Below are 16,522 nucleotides of genomic sequence, written 5' to 3'. Positions count from 1 at the left end.
GAAATCATTTTTGTTTTAAAATATTTCAATATGTAACAAGGTGTTTGTGAGGCAGTGGGTTGAGTTTCTTTTGATAGAAGGCTCTCGGGGACAAACATCAAACCGTATCTAGTATGTTTGTTTCATTGTCTCTGCCGGTGGCCACTGCTGTAGTGCGTGTGTGTGTGTGTGTGTGTGTCTTGGGCCACTATCATTATCAGCTGTTGGCCTCGGGATGAGAGACAGTCACTCTAAGACGCCTCTCTCTGTCTTTTCACATCTCCATTAATTTCTTTGTCCCATCGTCCTCTCAGGTTGCTCTTTGTGTGCGTGTGTTCAGCCTCAGGGACATACATTAGCGTATCCCTCAGGATCTGGTTGCCTTTGTCTTTTGTACAAGCATGATGCCGAAAATATGATGAAAACCTTGTATCTCCATGTTTAGTGAAGGGTTACAAGCCTCTGTGGGTGGAGAAAAACCTGCCTTATAAAAGCTTTTACTTCTGCAGTTTCTGAAAAGCTGACATGCATCTTGGACATAAAAGGCTTTGACTGGACAACATGGCAGTACATCATGGAATTAACATGACAGTGGGTACATTGAATTCTTTTTATTTTCCCACAGTAGTTGGATAAACTTAAAAATGTATTTTTACATTTTAGTTAGAAGATTGGTACCACTCTTGTGTCCGCACAGTAAGTAACAGAAAGCCTGGAAGCATCTAGTCTGACTCTGTCCACTTGTTTTTACACTGTGTTCTTTGTATGGATTAATTAATTAATTAGTGAGCTGTAGAGGTGCTGGTGGATGGATTTTGTTACTGTAGGTCAGAACCAGGGTAACAGTTTCCTCCTGCTTCTGGTCTAAGATGAGATAAGTGAAGTTGACTGATATAAGTGTGGCATGTTTCCCTAAAATGTTGCATTATTACTTTACTTTTATTTCACTTTTTTAAAAACTTTAAATTGTTTTCGCTCTTTAAACTTTATTTTATTACCAACATAACAATATTAATTGTGGCCTTTCTTTATATAGCACCTTAAAAACTGCTTTATTGTAAAAAGGATACAAGTAGTTAAAATCCAAAGTATACTGTAAAATACAGGCTAAAGTAGATCAAGTCTTGGTTTATCTGTCACACTCTGGTGGCACAGAGGTGAATCATTAAAGCACAACTACATCGAGGAGTGTAAATTATCATGTATTGACATTAAAACCATGAAGCTGAGAGTGAAACTCTGTGATGTGCATCTCTACACTGAGTCTCTTTGACATTTTAAACATTTAAATCTTCAGGTTGTTGTAAAGCACTGATCTGCTTTTATCAGATACTGAAGAAAATACTTCTGTTTTTCCTCTTCAGTCAGGAATCACATTGTAACTTGAGTGTGTGTTGGATTATAATCCAAAGATGTCCTCACTGATTACTGGCCCGCCTGGATTAGACTCACTCACATACATATTACAGCAGATAAGGTTAATGCAGATATTTGATTTCATTTTGATGCTGAATGCTCAGTTCACTACAGTAAGTTGCACTTTCTTTGTCTGCATCCTAGTCTGTGTATTGTATGTATGTGTACAAGCAGGTGTATATGTGCGTGTTGTATAATTCCCAGCTGAATAGAACAGATATACAGTATTTATTCCTCTCATACTAAATCTGATGTCAGCATCAGCTCGCAGTGTGTGTGTGTGTGTGTGTGTGTGTGTATTTTGGAGCAAATTCATCAAAGAGGCAGATTAACCAGCTGTCTGTAGAAACACAACATTGGCTACTAACAACCAGCTAGAAGAGAGAGAGAGAGGGAGACAGAGAGACAGGAAGTGTGGAAGCAGTGCAGTCTCTTGGATAACCACAGATAAACCATATTATATGGGAGGTTTATCTTGTGGCCATCATTTACAGCTGTTTCATCTTCCTTGCACACTAAAACACATTCTCCCCTTAGTGTGATGTGGACTGTGTTGTATTGTTTGCTAAATGGTTCCAGTAAAATATATTTATAACCGTTAAATTCTTCCAGAGGTTTTCTGCTGGAGTACAGGGAGCTGAGCGGTTTGATGCGATTGTTTGGTCAGTCATGTTTTCTAGTTTGAAAAAGTCTCAATTTACCAAGAATTCATAGCAAAGTAGTGCTATTAGTGCTAGACAGACAAGAGTTAAAGAGCTCTGTGTAATAGATAAATAGAGATATCTATCTAAAATCTGATTATAATTTTGATCTAATCCATAGTCAGAGTCTGTCTTTGTGCAGCTGGCCCCGATACAAATAAATGAGTGGTCTCTTCCAGGATGACAGGGCCTGAGGGGTCACTCCATGGTTTGATGAGCATAAAAATGATGCGAATCATATGCTATGGCCTTCACAGTCACCAGATCTCATCCCCAGTTGAACACCTATATGTGAGATTTTGGAGCGATTTGTTAGACAGCGTCTCCAAGAAGAATGGGGAAGAATGGGGTTCATCCCTTCAGTGGAGTTCAGAGACTTGGAGAATGAATGCCCAAATGCACTGAAGCTGATCTAGTGGTGGTGGTACGTGGTGACCCAACACCTTACTGAGACACATTATGTTGGGTTTTTTTTCTTTATTTTGTCACCCATCTAAATGTTAGTTATGGCAATAAGGCTAACAGAATATGAAAAAACTCAGTGTGTATGTGTTCCCTGTCAGAGGTCATGTAACTTGGCAGAGCTGAGAGGACAGCAGATGGACACAGTCGTGGACTGACACACACACACACACTGTATTCTAGACACACATATGTCATCCTTCCTGTCTCCTCTTACTCATTACTTCATCACTCTCCCTGTGTGTGTTTGATGCCTCACATTCTGCATCTGGTGTCACTCAGCTATCACTCCTGTCTGTCTCCTTTTAGATTATGTTCTTGTGCATGTTCACTCTCACCTTTACATCAGTACTGCTTGCAATGCTGCTATGTTACTGTAGATCTCCACTGTTATCCATCTGGAGTCATGTCATGCAAAATATTAGTTATATAGCCCAATATCACATATCAGATATTTGCCTCAAACGGTCTTTACAGTCTGTACAACAAACATACTGTATGAAACTCTCTGTTCTTAGATCCTTGAATCAGATAAGGTAGAACTCCCCCAAATTCCTTTAGTGAGAAAAAAAATGGAAGAAACGTCAGGGAGAGCAACAAAGGAAGGATCCCTCTTAAAAGATAGACAGACATGGAATAGATGTCATGGTTTTAATGTAATGTTCTGATGTTTCTAGATATTTCTTTGCCTATGTTTTGGAGAACATTTCAAAAGAACTTATATGTAGTACGTTCCAGTTGTCTGTAGACCATAGCATGGAGTTTGAATGATTAGTTTTTATAGGCTGACTATAGTAAATCCTCACTGTCAAGGCCTGTACTGCATTACACTGGCAGATGTTTCATTTTGTCCACCCCATTTCATATATCAGAGGCTGGGTTAATAACAGAAACACCTCTCTGTATAACAGTTCAGTTCAACATCAGCACAAACTACATCCTCCACAACGTGCAGATGAATCAACACATCTGAAACAGTTGGAACAAACTGCAATAGCTCCTTCTGTTGTGGACTTTCCAAGGCCAGTACTGTCAAGATGGCATGCTGTTTGTCAGTGGTGCAAATTTGTGTGATAAAGTCGAGCTGGATGGGAGAAAAATCAACCAGATATATTTCACCTACAGTGCAAAATGTCATTGTTTTAAATGGGTCTCTAATTGTTTTGGACCTCTTTTATCACAGCCGGTCACTTACTTTTAATTACCTTGTACTAATTTCCTAATCATTCACCTGAATATCAAGGATGTGACCGCCATAAGTCACCACCATCTATTCAGTTTTGTTCTTCTTCTTCTTCCTCAGTAATGAAGACTCCTCTCAGCCCTTCTCAGATCTTTGCTTTTGGAGGGATGTGTCAAGAGCTGATGGACACACCTACACCTACAACCATCAGTCTCTGCACCAAGCAGGCTCCAGGTGATTAGGTGTTCCTGCATCACTGCCCCTTATTATCTCCTGCCATTCCAGTCTATCCTTGGTGTTTTCACCCACAGTCTGACCCTTCCTTGTTGTTTTGTTCCAGGTCAGGGCGGGGCCTACTCGCTGTGTGAGGTGTGTAACCTGCAGGTGACCTCTGCTGCTCAGGCCCAGCTGCACTATAATGGCCGCTCTCACCTCCGGAGAGTGAGACAGCTCCAGGCTGGAGAGACAGGACAACAGGCAGCAGGTACATTATTACTACTACTGTCATGTTATTGTAGCAGCACTAGTACTGTATATGCATGAGTCATCAGCTAATGAGAAAGTATTAAAACAATAAACTCAAACCAAACCTCAGAGATAGTAGCATGGGCGAAGCCAAGGGAGTGGCCATGGAATCTGATTGGCTACCCCTGCCAGAGTCCAAATGTCATTCTTGTCAGTATTAATGAGTGAAAACAATAATTGTTGTCTTGCTGTATTTGATTCAAGCAGGGGCTCAGTCCAGGCCTCCTCCCCAGGCCACGGGGCTCAGCTCCCAGCCTGCAGGACTCACTCTGACCCCAGGCCTCAGCGCTCCATCCAACACGACTACAGGTAGGACAAGTTTTACTACTGGTTCTGCTACTGCCCGTGTACTGCACGAACTGATTCATCAAGTCTCATGTGTCTCGTGATGTTTGTGTTTCACACCTCTACTGCTGGCATGCATATGCAGTACATTCTGTACTGGAGATCACTAGTCAGTAGTTTGTGCTCCTCATCCAAACTACATCACAGTAACCAGAGGGACGCTAAACAGGACATTCAATTTAAATTCAGATTGTCTGTATGCTGAGTGAGACTGACTTTGACTCATCCATAAACAACAGCTGCTGCCTCCTAGGAGAGGTCACTGAGTGTGTCTCTGTGTATGAATGTGGTATCAGTGACTCAGATTGACCCCTAAAAAGATAAACTTACTTTGCATCAACCTCAACTTCGCTTTATCTCTGCTTCAACACCTGCCAGTCATGCTGATGAACTGTCAGCTTCCTCAAGGCTCCATAAAATTCTCACAGTACGTTTTATGTTAATGCTAATGTGTTGTTGAATATCAGGACTCTCTCTTCTTTCTTTTGTTGCTGTAGTTGTTACTCTGACATCCAGGAGATCATGCCTCATATGGATACAAATAATACATTCACATTAGGACACTTATATTAGGCTCTTGAGATGGCAGTGTTTGTTGCAGTTGCTGTTGAGCAAGTCACTTGAGATGGCAGTGTTTGTTGCAGTTGCTGAGGGGGAAGTCACTATATAACTGTAGTCAGATACTCATTAGAAATGACAAATTGCACAAAAAGTGATGCATTACATTACTTGTTTCTTTACTGTTGTTGCTCAACTGTCAGGTCTGTCCATGGTGCCCTTAAACAACTCCAAATCCTCCACACTCACACATCACAGCTTTTGTTTATAACCTGTGCAGAAAGGGAAAACTAGGCATTTTGGTTTAACAAGCAGGCAGCCCTACAATTTGGAGGGGTTTACTGACCATCTAGCAACTAGTTGAACTTCAGTGACTTCAAACAGCTCTTCAGATGTGAGCTCCAGCAGGCAATTACAAAGTTACACTCCCTCCAACTCTAGTCACTCATAAATGTACACACACCTGTGGCTAATTATTTGCCATATCAGTCACCCAAGAACACACAACATTTAAATAAGACAACCTTGTAATTATCTGGAGTTGCATTCCTCCTTTTTAGATGACCACCAACCTTGTACCTTATACCACCATTGACATTATTACCTGTGCTGTAATTTCTGAATTTCAGATTGTAATCTCTTACATCACTGAAAAAAAGTAATCACAGTACATGTGATAATGTGCTGCCCAACACTGTTGGTTGGTCCAGCCTGAAATATCTAAACAACTTTGAATAGAAGTTTTAAGTTTGATGCAAACATTCATGGTGATACCCTGACAATTCTTCTAGCACCACCAGAAGGTCAAAGTTTTAATTCTGCAAAATATCTCAAAATGTACTTGATGTATTGCACAAAATTTGGTACAGATATCCTGCTGTCTGTTTCCTGAACAGACTCAGTTTAGTTTATCTTTTTATCACTAGCCATTTGGCAACACACACACAGTGATGCAGACAATATGTGTCTGACTGTTCAGTTACATACTGTATCATCCTTGGCTTTTTGTATTAGTGATAATATTGTATATTTAAAGTGTTCAGGTTAAGATGAGCTTTCATACAGCAGGGTTCAGAGCTCTTCTCTCTGCTGGTGAGATTATGGTTGATGCTCTTCACATATCTTAACCCTCCCTTCATCCTGTGATCTGATGTGAATGGATCTGTTTCAGAATGTCTAGTAATTCAGACCCAGTTTTTCAAAAGTCAAATGGCTGGTCAACAGAGTGAAAATGTGCTGTGAGATGTAAAGAAGTTAAAGTGGAGCAGACAGCAGCAGGTCATTAAACTGGAGCACAGCACTGCTCCAAAACCACACTGGCAATTCTCAAAGAAATCCTTAAATTCTCCTATATAGATTCTTATCATCACACTGTATTTGGTGGTAAACCCTCAGTGTCTGTCACAAAGTTCTGCTGTGATAAAATCTTTATCAATTTGTAATAGTTTTCTAGTTTGTTGTCATTTTCTTTCTTCATCAAAAATACAGTGCAGAACTTCCATTTGAAAATCTGCCAATTTAGCCTTGAATGGAGCTGACCTTCATTTTTGGCTACAAAAATTCAACATCACAAAAAGAAAAATTAACAAAATATGAATTAAAATATAATAAATAAGTTCTAACATCAACAAAACAAGAGGACTAAAAATATACACATACACACACACACACATCTAATTGCAATGCATGAGCTGATGATGATGTCAGGAGAGACAGGAAGCTCCATCTCACGCTGACACAGGTGTGTGTGGGCGTGGCAGCTGTAATTACATACTGTGTGTCCATATCAGTGTACAGGATATGATAACACTGATTAAAGATTAAATCTGTCTCTACTGGGCATACACACACACAAACATGCACACACCACTCAGTCTGAATGGTTATGTCTCTCTCTTTTTCTCTCTGTCCATTACATGATGCTTGCTCAACCATGAAAAGCTCTTTGGCCTGAACGCAGCTCATCTAGACTAGGCTGTGTGTATGTGGGTGTGTGAGTGTGACAGTGACCTGGCTGAGCAGCCTATCAGCAGTGAGGTCAGATGACATCACAGTTTATACAAACAGTTGTGCTGCAGGGAGACAACTGACACATTCTGAGAGCTCCTCAACTAAGATGCTTAAATAAAACTGCTGGAATCAGTTATTTTGTATCGATTGTTGTGTATTGTTCAAAGTATGGTGATCATCAACAAAAGCAAAAGTACTCATTTCGTAGAATACTGAGTCCCATCAGAGGTATAGTATGATATATTAATGATGTATTAATTTCTCATCAGCAGTTTAATGATCTTACTAGTTATAACCTCTTTATATGCTGCTGGGTAATTTAATCTAAAACAATGCATCATATTTTATGAATTGAAGGCAAAAATAAAATGCACAATTATATTATACTTTTCTCTAATAGAGGAGATGAGAGAACATTGCTGTTTATACTAAACAGTGGGGGCATGCTGCATAGAGTTTGCTCTAGCTAAATAGTCATAGTTATGTTTGTTGTGGCCACTAGGAGGCACCATACACAGTCATACACCAAGTCACCAATGACAGAAGTGAAGTCACGTTATTCACATGCTCAGTATAAATGAAGAAATTAACTCATATGAGACTAATAAGATTTATAATATTAATTCATCACTCCTGCCCTTTCTATCTTTTTTCCTCTCCTTAGTTTTTGCAACTACTCAAGGCAATAACACTAATGTGTTTTGACCACCTAATGTGTAATGTGTCCTGCAATGCCAAAGAATCTGATATGTGAAGTATTTCAAGGAGGATACTGAAGTAAATTTTTTTTGCAGGGTAAAATATTGATTAGATGTTTCTATATAGTAGTGGAAATATTAAAATCGGCGCTCCTTTTCCTTCCTTTCCTTTTGTGATTTGTGTGTGTGTTCTTGTATTTTCTATATAGTGAGGACCAAAAAAGTATCTTTTTTTTGCTACAGAGTGAGGACATTTTTGCTGGTCCTCACTTTCTCAAACAGCTTTTTGAGGATTAAGACTTGATTTTAGGGTTCAGATTAGAATTAGGTTTAGTATTAGGGTAAGGGTTAGGTTTAGGCATTTAGTTCTGTTGATTAAGGTTAAGATAAGGGGCTAGGGAATGCATAATGTCAGTGAGTGTCGTCACAAGTTAGAAGTACAAGAATGTGTGTCTAAGCTAGCTCTAATTAGCTTTGTTGGGCTCATAAAGGTCAGCATGTTGTCCTGTTGATACCCCATACATAATGAGGAGAGACACAGACAGCTATTAATAGACATGTATTGTGGCAGTGTGTGTGCGAGGTGGAGAGATTGAGCCAGTGTTGATGTGTGGTCTAACATTGATGTATTCAGCAGTGTATGAATAGACACTGCTGACAGATTCACCCGTTCCCAATACATTAGAGTGGTGACAATGGGCGCAGAGGTGGGGGCTGGATGGGAGTATATGACCATCTTTGCACTCACATGACCCACATCATGTCCACCAGTAGACAACTTGTAATACTAGTGGCACTAGCTGAGGTTGCGCTGGTAGAATACTACTAGTATAAACCTAACCAACATGGCTATGTAGGTTCAGTGGCATCTAAGACTGGATCTGTAACAGCAGGACTGGACTTGTAGGACTGAGAATGGTCTAGTAGACCTAATACAGGACTTGTGCAAATGGTAGGGCTGGTGGAGGACTAGTAGAAAACTGCAGGTCTAACAGATGTAGTAGAAGACTGGCATTATTATAAAAGAAGTGGTAAGGCTAATAGAATGGGTTAGGGGGCTGATACTATAAGAATTAAAAGGTCCTGTAGAGTACTTGTAGGACTAGCAAACTAGGAGAGGAGCAGGACTAGTCAAGGTCTAGTGGAAAATAGAAAATATAGCTGAGGACTGGTTGGATTGATAAGACCTATAGATACCTGTTTGGACTGGTAGGACAGGTAAAGGAACTGGTAGGACTAGTCAAAGTCTACTAGAAAACTAGCAGAACTAGTAAAGTGCTGGTAGAAGACTCGTAGGACTAGCAGAAGGGGCCAGACAAGGTCTAGTGTCACACTTATAGGAAGGATAGTAAAGGAGTAGTAGGAGTAGCCGAGCTCTAGTGGAAAATCCATGGGACTAGTTGAACTAGCCGAGAACTGGTAGGGCTGGTTAACTTCTATTAGAAAACTAGTGGGACTAGTGGGAGCCAGAAGAGGACTGATCAGACTAGTCAAGGTACAGTAGACATCTTAGACTAATGGAACTATTAAGGCATCAGTAGAACTAGTTAGCATTTAGTAGACAACTTGTAATACTAGTAGAACTGGTCAAGGTCTAGAGGAAACTGGTATGACTAGAGGAACAAGGACTAGTCAGGGTACACTATAAATTTTGTAGGAAAACGGCACAAGACCAGTTGGACTGACAGAAGACTGGTTGAACTTGTGGGACTAGTAAACCTGCAGAAGTCTAGTGTCAAGCATTGGTAGGATGGACTGAGGACTATAGCAGACACCTGGTTGGACTTGTACTAGTAAAACCTTAACTTCTTTTTCATCCTTTGAGTTGGTCATCAATTTGTTTTTGTTCCCTAATCATTATTTGAAAGCACCACGAGGTTATTCCCTCTTCTCCTTTTGTTGTCTTTAATTTCCTGTTCTCCCCTCACCTTTTCTCTGCTCTCCTCCTGTTTGGCCCACGATGAACTGTCCGAGTGTGAATGAGCGGCACTGAGACAGAGCGACAGAGAAAGAGCGATTTCCACTGAGACAGGGGCTGTCATCACCGCTCATCCTGAAAATCATCACCTCAGTGATTCACTTACACTTTCTCGCTGCGTGTTGGTCAACCTCCACTGTCCTCACACACACAGACACACGTGTCTCTCTGCAGTCACACAGACAGCGAGTTGTGTGGTTTGGGTTTTCTCTTTGTTTCTTTTTGTTGTTGGGGGAGCAGATGATGGAGCTGTCTCCCCATCAGTGATGTTGAGTAGTTTCCTGAGTCGAGGTAGGAAATTTTTCTCCTCTGTTTGTTTGAACTCCACATTTAATAGCTTTGGTTTTCCATGTATGGCTCCATTATTATATACGCTGTGTCCTGCATACAGCTGATATGTGTAAGTGTATTATGTTTGAGGGATGGTGGGGATTACATGACTCGGTGGTTGTGACCTGGACTCGAACCGTGAACTGAGGTTGTTGTCTCTCTGCTCATAGTGAGTTTAGTGTAAAGTCAGTGGCCCCACTGTGGAAGCTTATATAACTTATAAATAATCAAATTAAACTGACTGGCACCTAAAAAACAAGTGCTGGCCATGAATTTCTCTAGCCTTGAAGAAGACCAGTGGGTTGAAACAACGGCTCTTTTTTAATAGTTTTTCATGTAAGAATATATTGTGCCGTCGTTTTTCTCACCGTCATTGGCCCAGAGATAGAATGAACTGTTCATCAGAGGATTATTGTAATTAGAAATTCAGCACTTTAACCTCATAATCATTGTTTTGTTACAAATCCAATGCTCTGAAGAGCAGAGATGGACGTGCTTGCTGCTTTTTGAGGTTGCACTTAACAGACAACGGTCTGTATGCTAATATGTGCTCTGTTAACAGTGGTGGAAAGTAAATAAATAAGATGAGAGCAGTTTGAAAGTTTTCACAAAGGTTTCTGCAGAGACGTAGATTTTTTTTTTTTCTGTGGTGAAGTGGAATCAATAGTATCCAAAGACTAACATGTCTAGGAGTCTGAAATGTCCTGATCACATTCCTGTTTCAAAGACAATATACCTCTAATGACTCCATGATCTTTCCTTTTAGGACTAACTTTACATTATAGCTGGTGAGAAAAATATAATATAGGAATAGTCCACTCATGAGTATGTTGTTAGTCCTGTCCAAAACTAGCAGCATACAAATTTAGTTTGATTCAAACTAAATTCCTACTGCAGGTGATTCTGCTGTTTCCATTTAGTCTCAGATGAGCTCTCCTGTCTGCTTTCATATTCCTGTTCGGTCTGCTGTGAGTGTGTGTTCATTTTGGATGTAGGAGAATCTGATCATGACCTACTTACACACACACACACAGGCTTGTTATGCTAATGTGTGTTTCTCTGCATAATAATAACGCAGTGTGATGTCTAATGCCGCCATCAGCCAAACCATGTTAAGTCTATGTAGCTCTATTGCTCTCACTCTCAGTAGATAAGGAGTGTTTAAGATGCGGATGAAAATAAGGTAGTCAGATGAGTTCTCCCCCAAGTGGGGTCAGGACAAAACAGAAGTATAAGAGTGAGCATTTGTGTTTATAAAGGGAGTTTCATGCTAGAATACAGAAATTTTACATTAATCAGCATGTGCCAGTGTTAGCCAGCTGCAATCCTGTGGCAAGATTTTCTAAAACCAGTGTTACAGATTAAAAAAAAAAACAGACATAGGACAGTAAGAAATTAAGGTGACAATGATAAAAATTAAATGTATGTAGTACAATGGGGACCAGCAAAATATTGATCCAATTAGAGCTGTTCTTTTATTAATCGATGAATGACCAACAGAAAATGAATCTGAAAATTATTTAGAGAATATTTTGAGTCATTTTTCAAGAAAGAAAAAGCAAAATTCTTTTGTTCCAGCTTCTCAAATTAGTTGTCTATGCTAAATAACTGAATGTTTGGTTATTGAATTGTTCAATATATGGACTGGAAAAGCTTGCTTGGCACCTCTGCCTGCTCCTGATGGTGGCTTTGAAATAGAACCAAAGGCCAGAGCAAACTGCCACCATGCCTCTGTCTTTCTGAGGAGTAACTTTACTCTTACATGTGTTGAATATAAATGGATCTCCTGGTTTCATGTGGGCATAGTCTCAGTTTTGGCTGGAGTCAGTGATAATGAAGTTAATTCCTGTGGCCAGTGAACAATTGAAACATCTGATCTCACACTTGGTTATTTATTTTTAATGTGTATTGTGTTAGGTGTGAACCAGATGGTTGTTTGTCTCTTTCACACACTGTCTTTGCTGTGTAACAGGAGATGGTGTGTACCAACAACAAACACTGAATGACAGACAGCTGGCACTTTAACAGAATGATGAATCCGGCAAAGTTATATATCTCATGTCTGAAAAGGGCTTAACTGACATAATGCATTCTCTAGCTGCTTATCATCACAACTGCTAAACCCCAACTCTTAAAGTGCCCATGGCATGCTGATTTTGCTCATTTTCAGCCATTTAATGTTTACTCTTGGGTACCTCTAGATTAGCTTTGCACCCATCATAACTCCAAATAGTCTGTAATTATGTCAGAACAATAAAACCAGAGAGGTTCTTCCTAAAAACTAGAGGATAGTTCATGAAAACGCACAACTCCTGTTGTTGAAAGTGGACAGCACAATGAATTGCAAAGACATTAATCAATTTGAGTTTCTCCTCCATAGACAGGTAAACAACAGTATACGTATGTACCGATAAAAAGAGATGTGCAACACTCTATACAGAGTGGGTAATTGAGAAACCCCATATTTTAACATAGTAACTTCTCCAGCCTTACAACAATTCTCTCTAACCTTACAGAAACAAGGCAATAACAGACATATAACGTGTGTTTTTTAAACTTACTGTGAAGTCCCACCGAATAGTGGAAACATCGCTCCCTTTCAAGTAGCTCCAAGGTTGGTAAATCCAACTGGTGATCACTGCGTCTTCCCCCACATGACCACATACAGTCCCAAAGTAGTGAAATTAATTCCAACAGGTAGCGTAGTACTGCCAATAACATCATGGGTCATTAATCCAGTACTTAACCAGCAACGCATCACATGCAGCAGACACACTGGCCTCAAGCAGTCAAAACAAACAGGTTCTCTGCTCCGGGGGAATCCAGCATTGATGAGCTGACCATTCACTGCCCCATGGTGCTTCACAGGCCGGCTGCTCGTAGGTTAGACCCGGTCAGGTAAAACAGCCAGTCCCTGTATTTTTCTTCACATCCCCTGGTTACAGTGCAGTAGCCGGAGGGAAAATATATCCACAAAAACAGGCACAAAAATTTCACTTTCACAATGGCACCGGTGGATGTCAGACAAGGTCACATGAATGCGCAACAGCCTGGATTTTATGACCATTCAAGGAAATCCTTAAATTATCACGCAATACTTAATTTTGTTAGAAAAAAAATCTTGTGACCAAGAGTTTGTATAAACCCATTTGCTTCTGCATAGAAATGCTAGTACATACGTACACCTCATTGTTTGCTTTAGGTCACGTCTAAGATGATAATTCACCATTATAGCACTGTAGTCAAAAAAACAAGAGCATGCCATGGACACTTTAACCTGAATTTACTTCTATCCTGACCCTGAGAGTTAACCCTTAAGTAAACCTCTGAAGGTGCTTCAGAAAGTGAGGATTAGCCAACATGTCCTCATTTTCATGGTATAAAATTTAAACCAGTCCTCACAAAGATATCCATACAAACACACACATACACACACACACACACACACACATAAAGTAGTGACTACAGCAGGGTATTTTAATCTTTAATCCTCCAATATAATCTGTAAGTAGTGTGCACACACGTTTTCTCTCTCTCTCTCTCTCTCTCTCATTTCCTCTGGGATAGAGTTTCTTCTCTCTGGAGGAAATTGGAAGTAACACACACACACACACACACACACCTGTGAGTTCAGATAGCAATGACACATACCACTCTTGCTTCAGTCACCTGATACATTTGCTTTAGCATGCACACAGCGAGTGGTGGGTGCGTTTGGCTGCTTCTCTTTAGGTTCATAAAAACATGAGAGCCGAGTAACACAGACAGATAAAAGCAGAGGACAGTAGACGACAGAACAGATTACAGTAGAGTAGAATACATCCAGACAGAAGAGGGAAAAAGAAACTCTGGATCGAGAATAATTTTAAAAAGGCATCTGGTTCAGGTAGGAACCTTTCTTTAAGAATCACCACCCTCCCATTCCTCATCATCGGGCCTCATCACTTCCTGCTGTTCATATGAGAAATGTTTCTGCTGCTGTCGGTTTCACTTTAACTTCATCTGCTCCAATCACTTTATAGTCTGATTAACAACACCAGATGTTTCTCTTTTCCCTGCTGAGTTGGAGGATGATATGGTGACGCTGTAATCACAGTCTGGATGATGATACACTGACATTTATACATCAGAAAATACTCTCACCAATAATTGGACAGCTCTTTTCTAGTACATCAAACTCTGAAATTAGTTAGATCAATATTAGGTAGTTATAATTACAGTTATAATGTCAAGATATTTGTTGCCTTTTTTTTAAACAATTTCTAACCAGTGGTGGTAGAAATCGTTCAAAATGTTGCTTAAGTAAAAATACAAATGAATTAGCATAAAATACACTTAAAGTACAAAAAGTAAAAGTTGTGATTTTGCGTAATGGCACAGGTCACTTTCATGTATATCATATTATTTGACTATAATTATTGATGTATTATTGTATACATCAAATTTGATGTTACACCTGGTAAAAGTAGAGCTAATGTTAACTTTCTTATATACTTATACTTTGAAGTGCTTTACATATTGCTGAGTAGCTTGTGAATTTTCCACCAGGGGTGCTTCCACACACTGTGGGTGGAGCAGCCTTTCCTTGAAGGTGTTGCTCAGGGCACTCAGGGTGTCCTGTGAGGGATGTGAGGTGTTTAGTTTTTCCATAAATAGTTCAGTAAACTGAATAATTCGTAAAAGCACATCCACTCTGTCTCCCTTAAATTTGTTTAAAAAAAATCCAGGACTTAAAGCTACAGTATGTAACTTATTGTAGCACTAGCATGAAACTCCAAATCCCTCCACTCTGCTCCGCCCAGCACTCCCTCTTCCTGGTCCACTATGCTCTACTATAATCTGCTCCGCTCTGCCCAGCTATTCAGATATCTGTCATTATGAAATTAGCAGAAATGAGAATGCAGCAAAACTTACCGATCAAGTGAGATGTTGGTGGTTTGACTCCAACCATTGCACTTATCGCAGGTGTCTCCCCTGTTTCCTGCTCCATGATAAACTTAATAAATAAAGGTTAAAAGAGAAAATTGAAAATCTCTGATTGGTTAGAGAGGTCAGTCCCACTCAAAACCTTTTATAAGCTAATACTGTATCTCTGCACTGCTGCCAATCTTGTTCAATGAGTCTGGGTCACAGGAGACTTCGACAGCACTTCTCCACATTAAGACAAGTTCTGGAGCATGTTTCTGCAAGAACAATATTTGAAAAAAGTTACATTCTGTAGCTTTTGGAATATGCTAATATAGATAGTTTTAAAAGTTGAGCTGGACATAAGATGTTTCAGATGTCCATTCTCATTGCTCAGCTGAAAATTTTAATGCAAGTTAATCAGCTCCCTTTGCATTTATATACCAGGTGAATGTGAGTGGTTGAATATTGGCCATATTTCTTACTAACCACACCCACTGGCCAAAATATGGAGGCAGTTTGTAACAGATGGCAGAGAAACTGCCAGAGCTCTGACAGTACAGCAAAACAGTGAGTGAGATTTTCTTTATTAAGTCTTTATCATATGAGCTTTCAAGTAGTGTGTGTGTGTGTGTGTGTGTGTGTTTGTGCGCATATGCAATGTGAATGCCAGAGATAACCCTGAGTGCAGCCAAATCACAAATCTGACCACCATAGAGGAAACCGGACTGACCTCTAGGAAACTGGTTGGCACCTTTAATAGACCATTTAATCTCAGCCGCTGCTGATGTTAGGCAATGCTCCACCAGGAAAGAAACCTTTATCGTTTTGAATGTTTGGAGCTATAAAAAGGTTTGTGTATGTAATGATTTAAGACCTTATAATACCAGCATTTAAACTTGTGGTATTCTGCAGCTGAGTTTCAGCTGAACCACTAACACATGTGGATCAATAGTGTGCGATCTTGACAGCTGACTTCTACAGTAGAGTGTTAGCTTGTCTACAGGGTCACCACCCCTAACAGATCCCCTGACCAATCACCAGCAGCTTGAAATAAAACTGTCTGGTTTGCAGACTTTCCATGTGAATGCAGCAGCACATCAGTATTTATAGTAGCTTCTTAGAACAGCAACTTACTGTAAGAGAGAAGGGTTAGTGTGTGTGTGTGGGGGGGTTGTAACCAGATCTCAGAGGACAGAAGGACAGAATTAAGATGACTCTGTCACCACTCTGTTTATCACACACTCCAATTCATATGCATCATAAAGGAAACAGGAACAACTCTACATAGTAAATATAACACTTTTATTGTGTGATATAGTACAGGTAAAAACACCAGCATGCAGACAAAATCACCAGATATTTGAGTGTAGTGTTGATGGATGCTGAAACTCTGACCTTATAAGAAAAAGGACAGAGTTTGGTGAGACAG

The 16,522-nt window shown here is 39.9% G+C and overlaps 1 protein-coding gene across 1 annotated transcript in view; it reads left to right on the top strand.

Moving 5' to 3' along the window:
• znf385b (zinc finger protein 385B) overlaps window positions 1–16,522 on the top strand; it is a 53,984-nt gene that overhangs the window by 20,607 nt on the left and 16,855 nt on the right. The window contains exons 2-4 of the mRNA XM_020609318.1: window positions 3,862–3,975; window positions 4,082–4,225; window positions 4,471–4,575. Of these exons, the coding sequence (XP_020464974.1) occupies window positions 3,864–3,975; window positions 4,082–4,225; window positions 4,471–4,575 (361 nt within the window). The 5' untranslated portion in view covers window positions 3,862–3,863. The remainder of the gene's footprint in view (window positions 1–3,861; window positions 3,976–4,081; window positions 4,226–4,470; window positions 4,576–16,522) is intronic.

Source organism: Monopterus albus, unplaced genomic scaffold (genome assembly GCF_001952655.1).
Source record: "Monopterus albus unplaced genomic scaffold, M_albus_1.0 scaffold99.1, whole genome shotgun sequence".
In the NCBI taxonomy this organism is placed as follows: Eukaryota; Metazoa; Chordata; class Actinopteri; order Synbranchiformes; family Synbranchidae; genus Monopterus; species Monopterus albus.
Note: the sequence above shows the minus strand (reverse complement) of the source record. Positions and strands in the feature narration are given on the sequence as shown.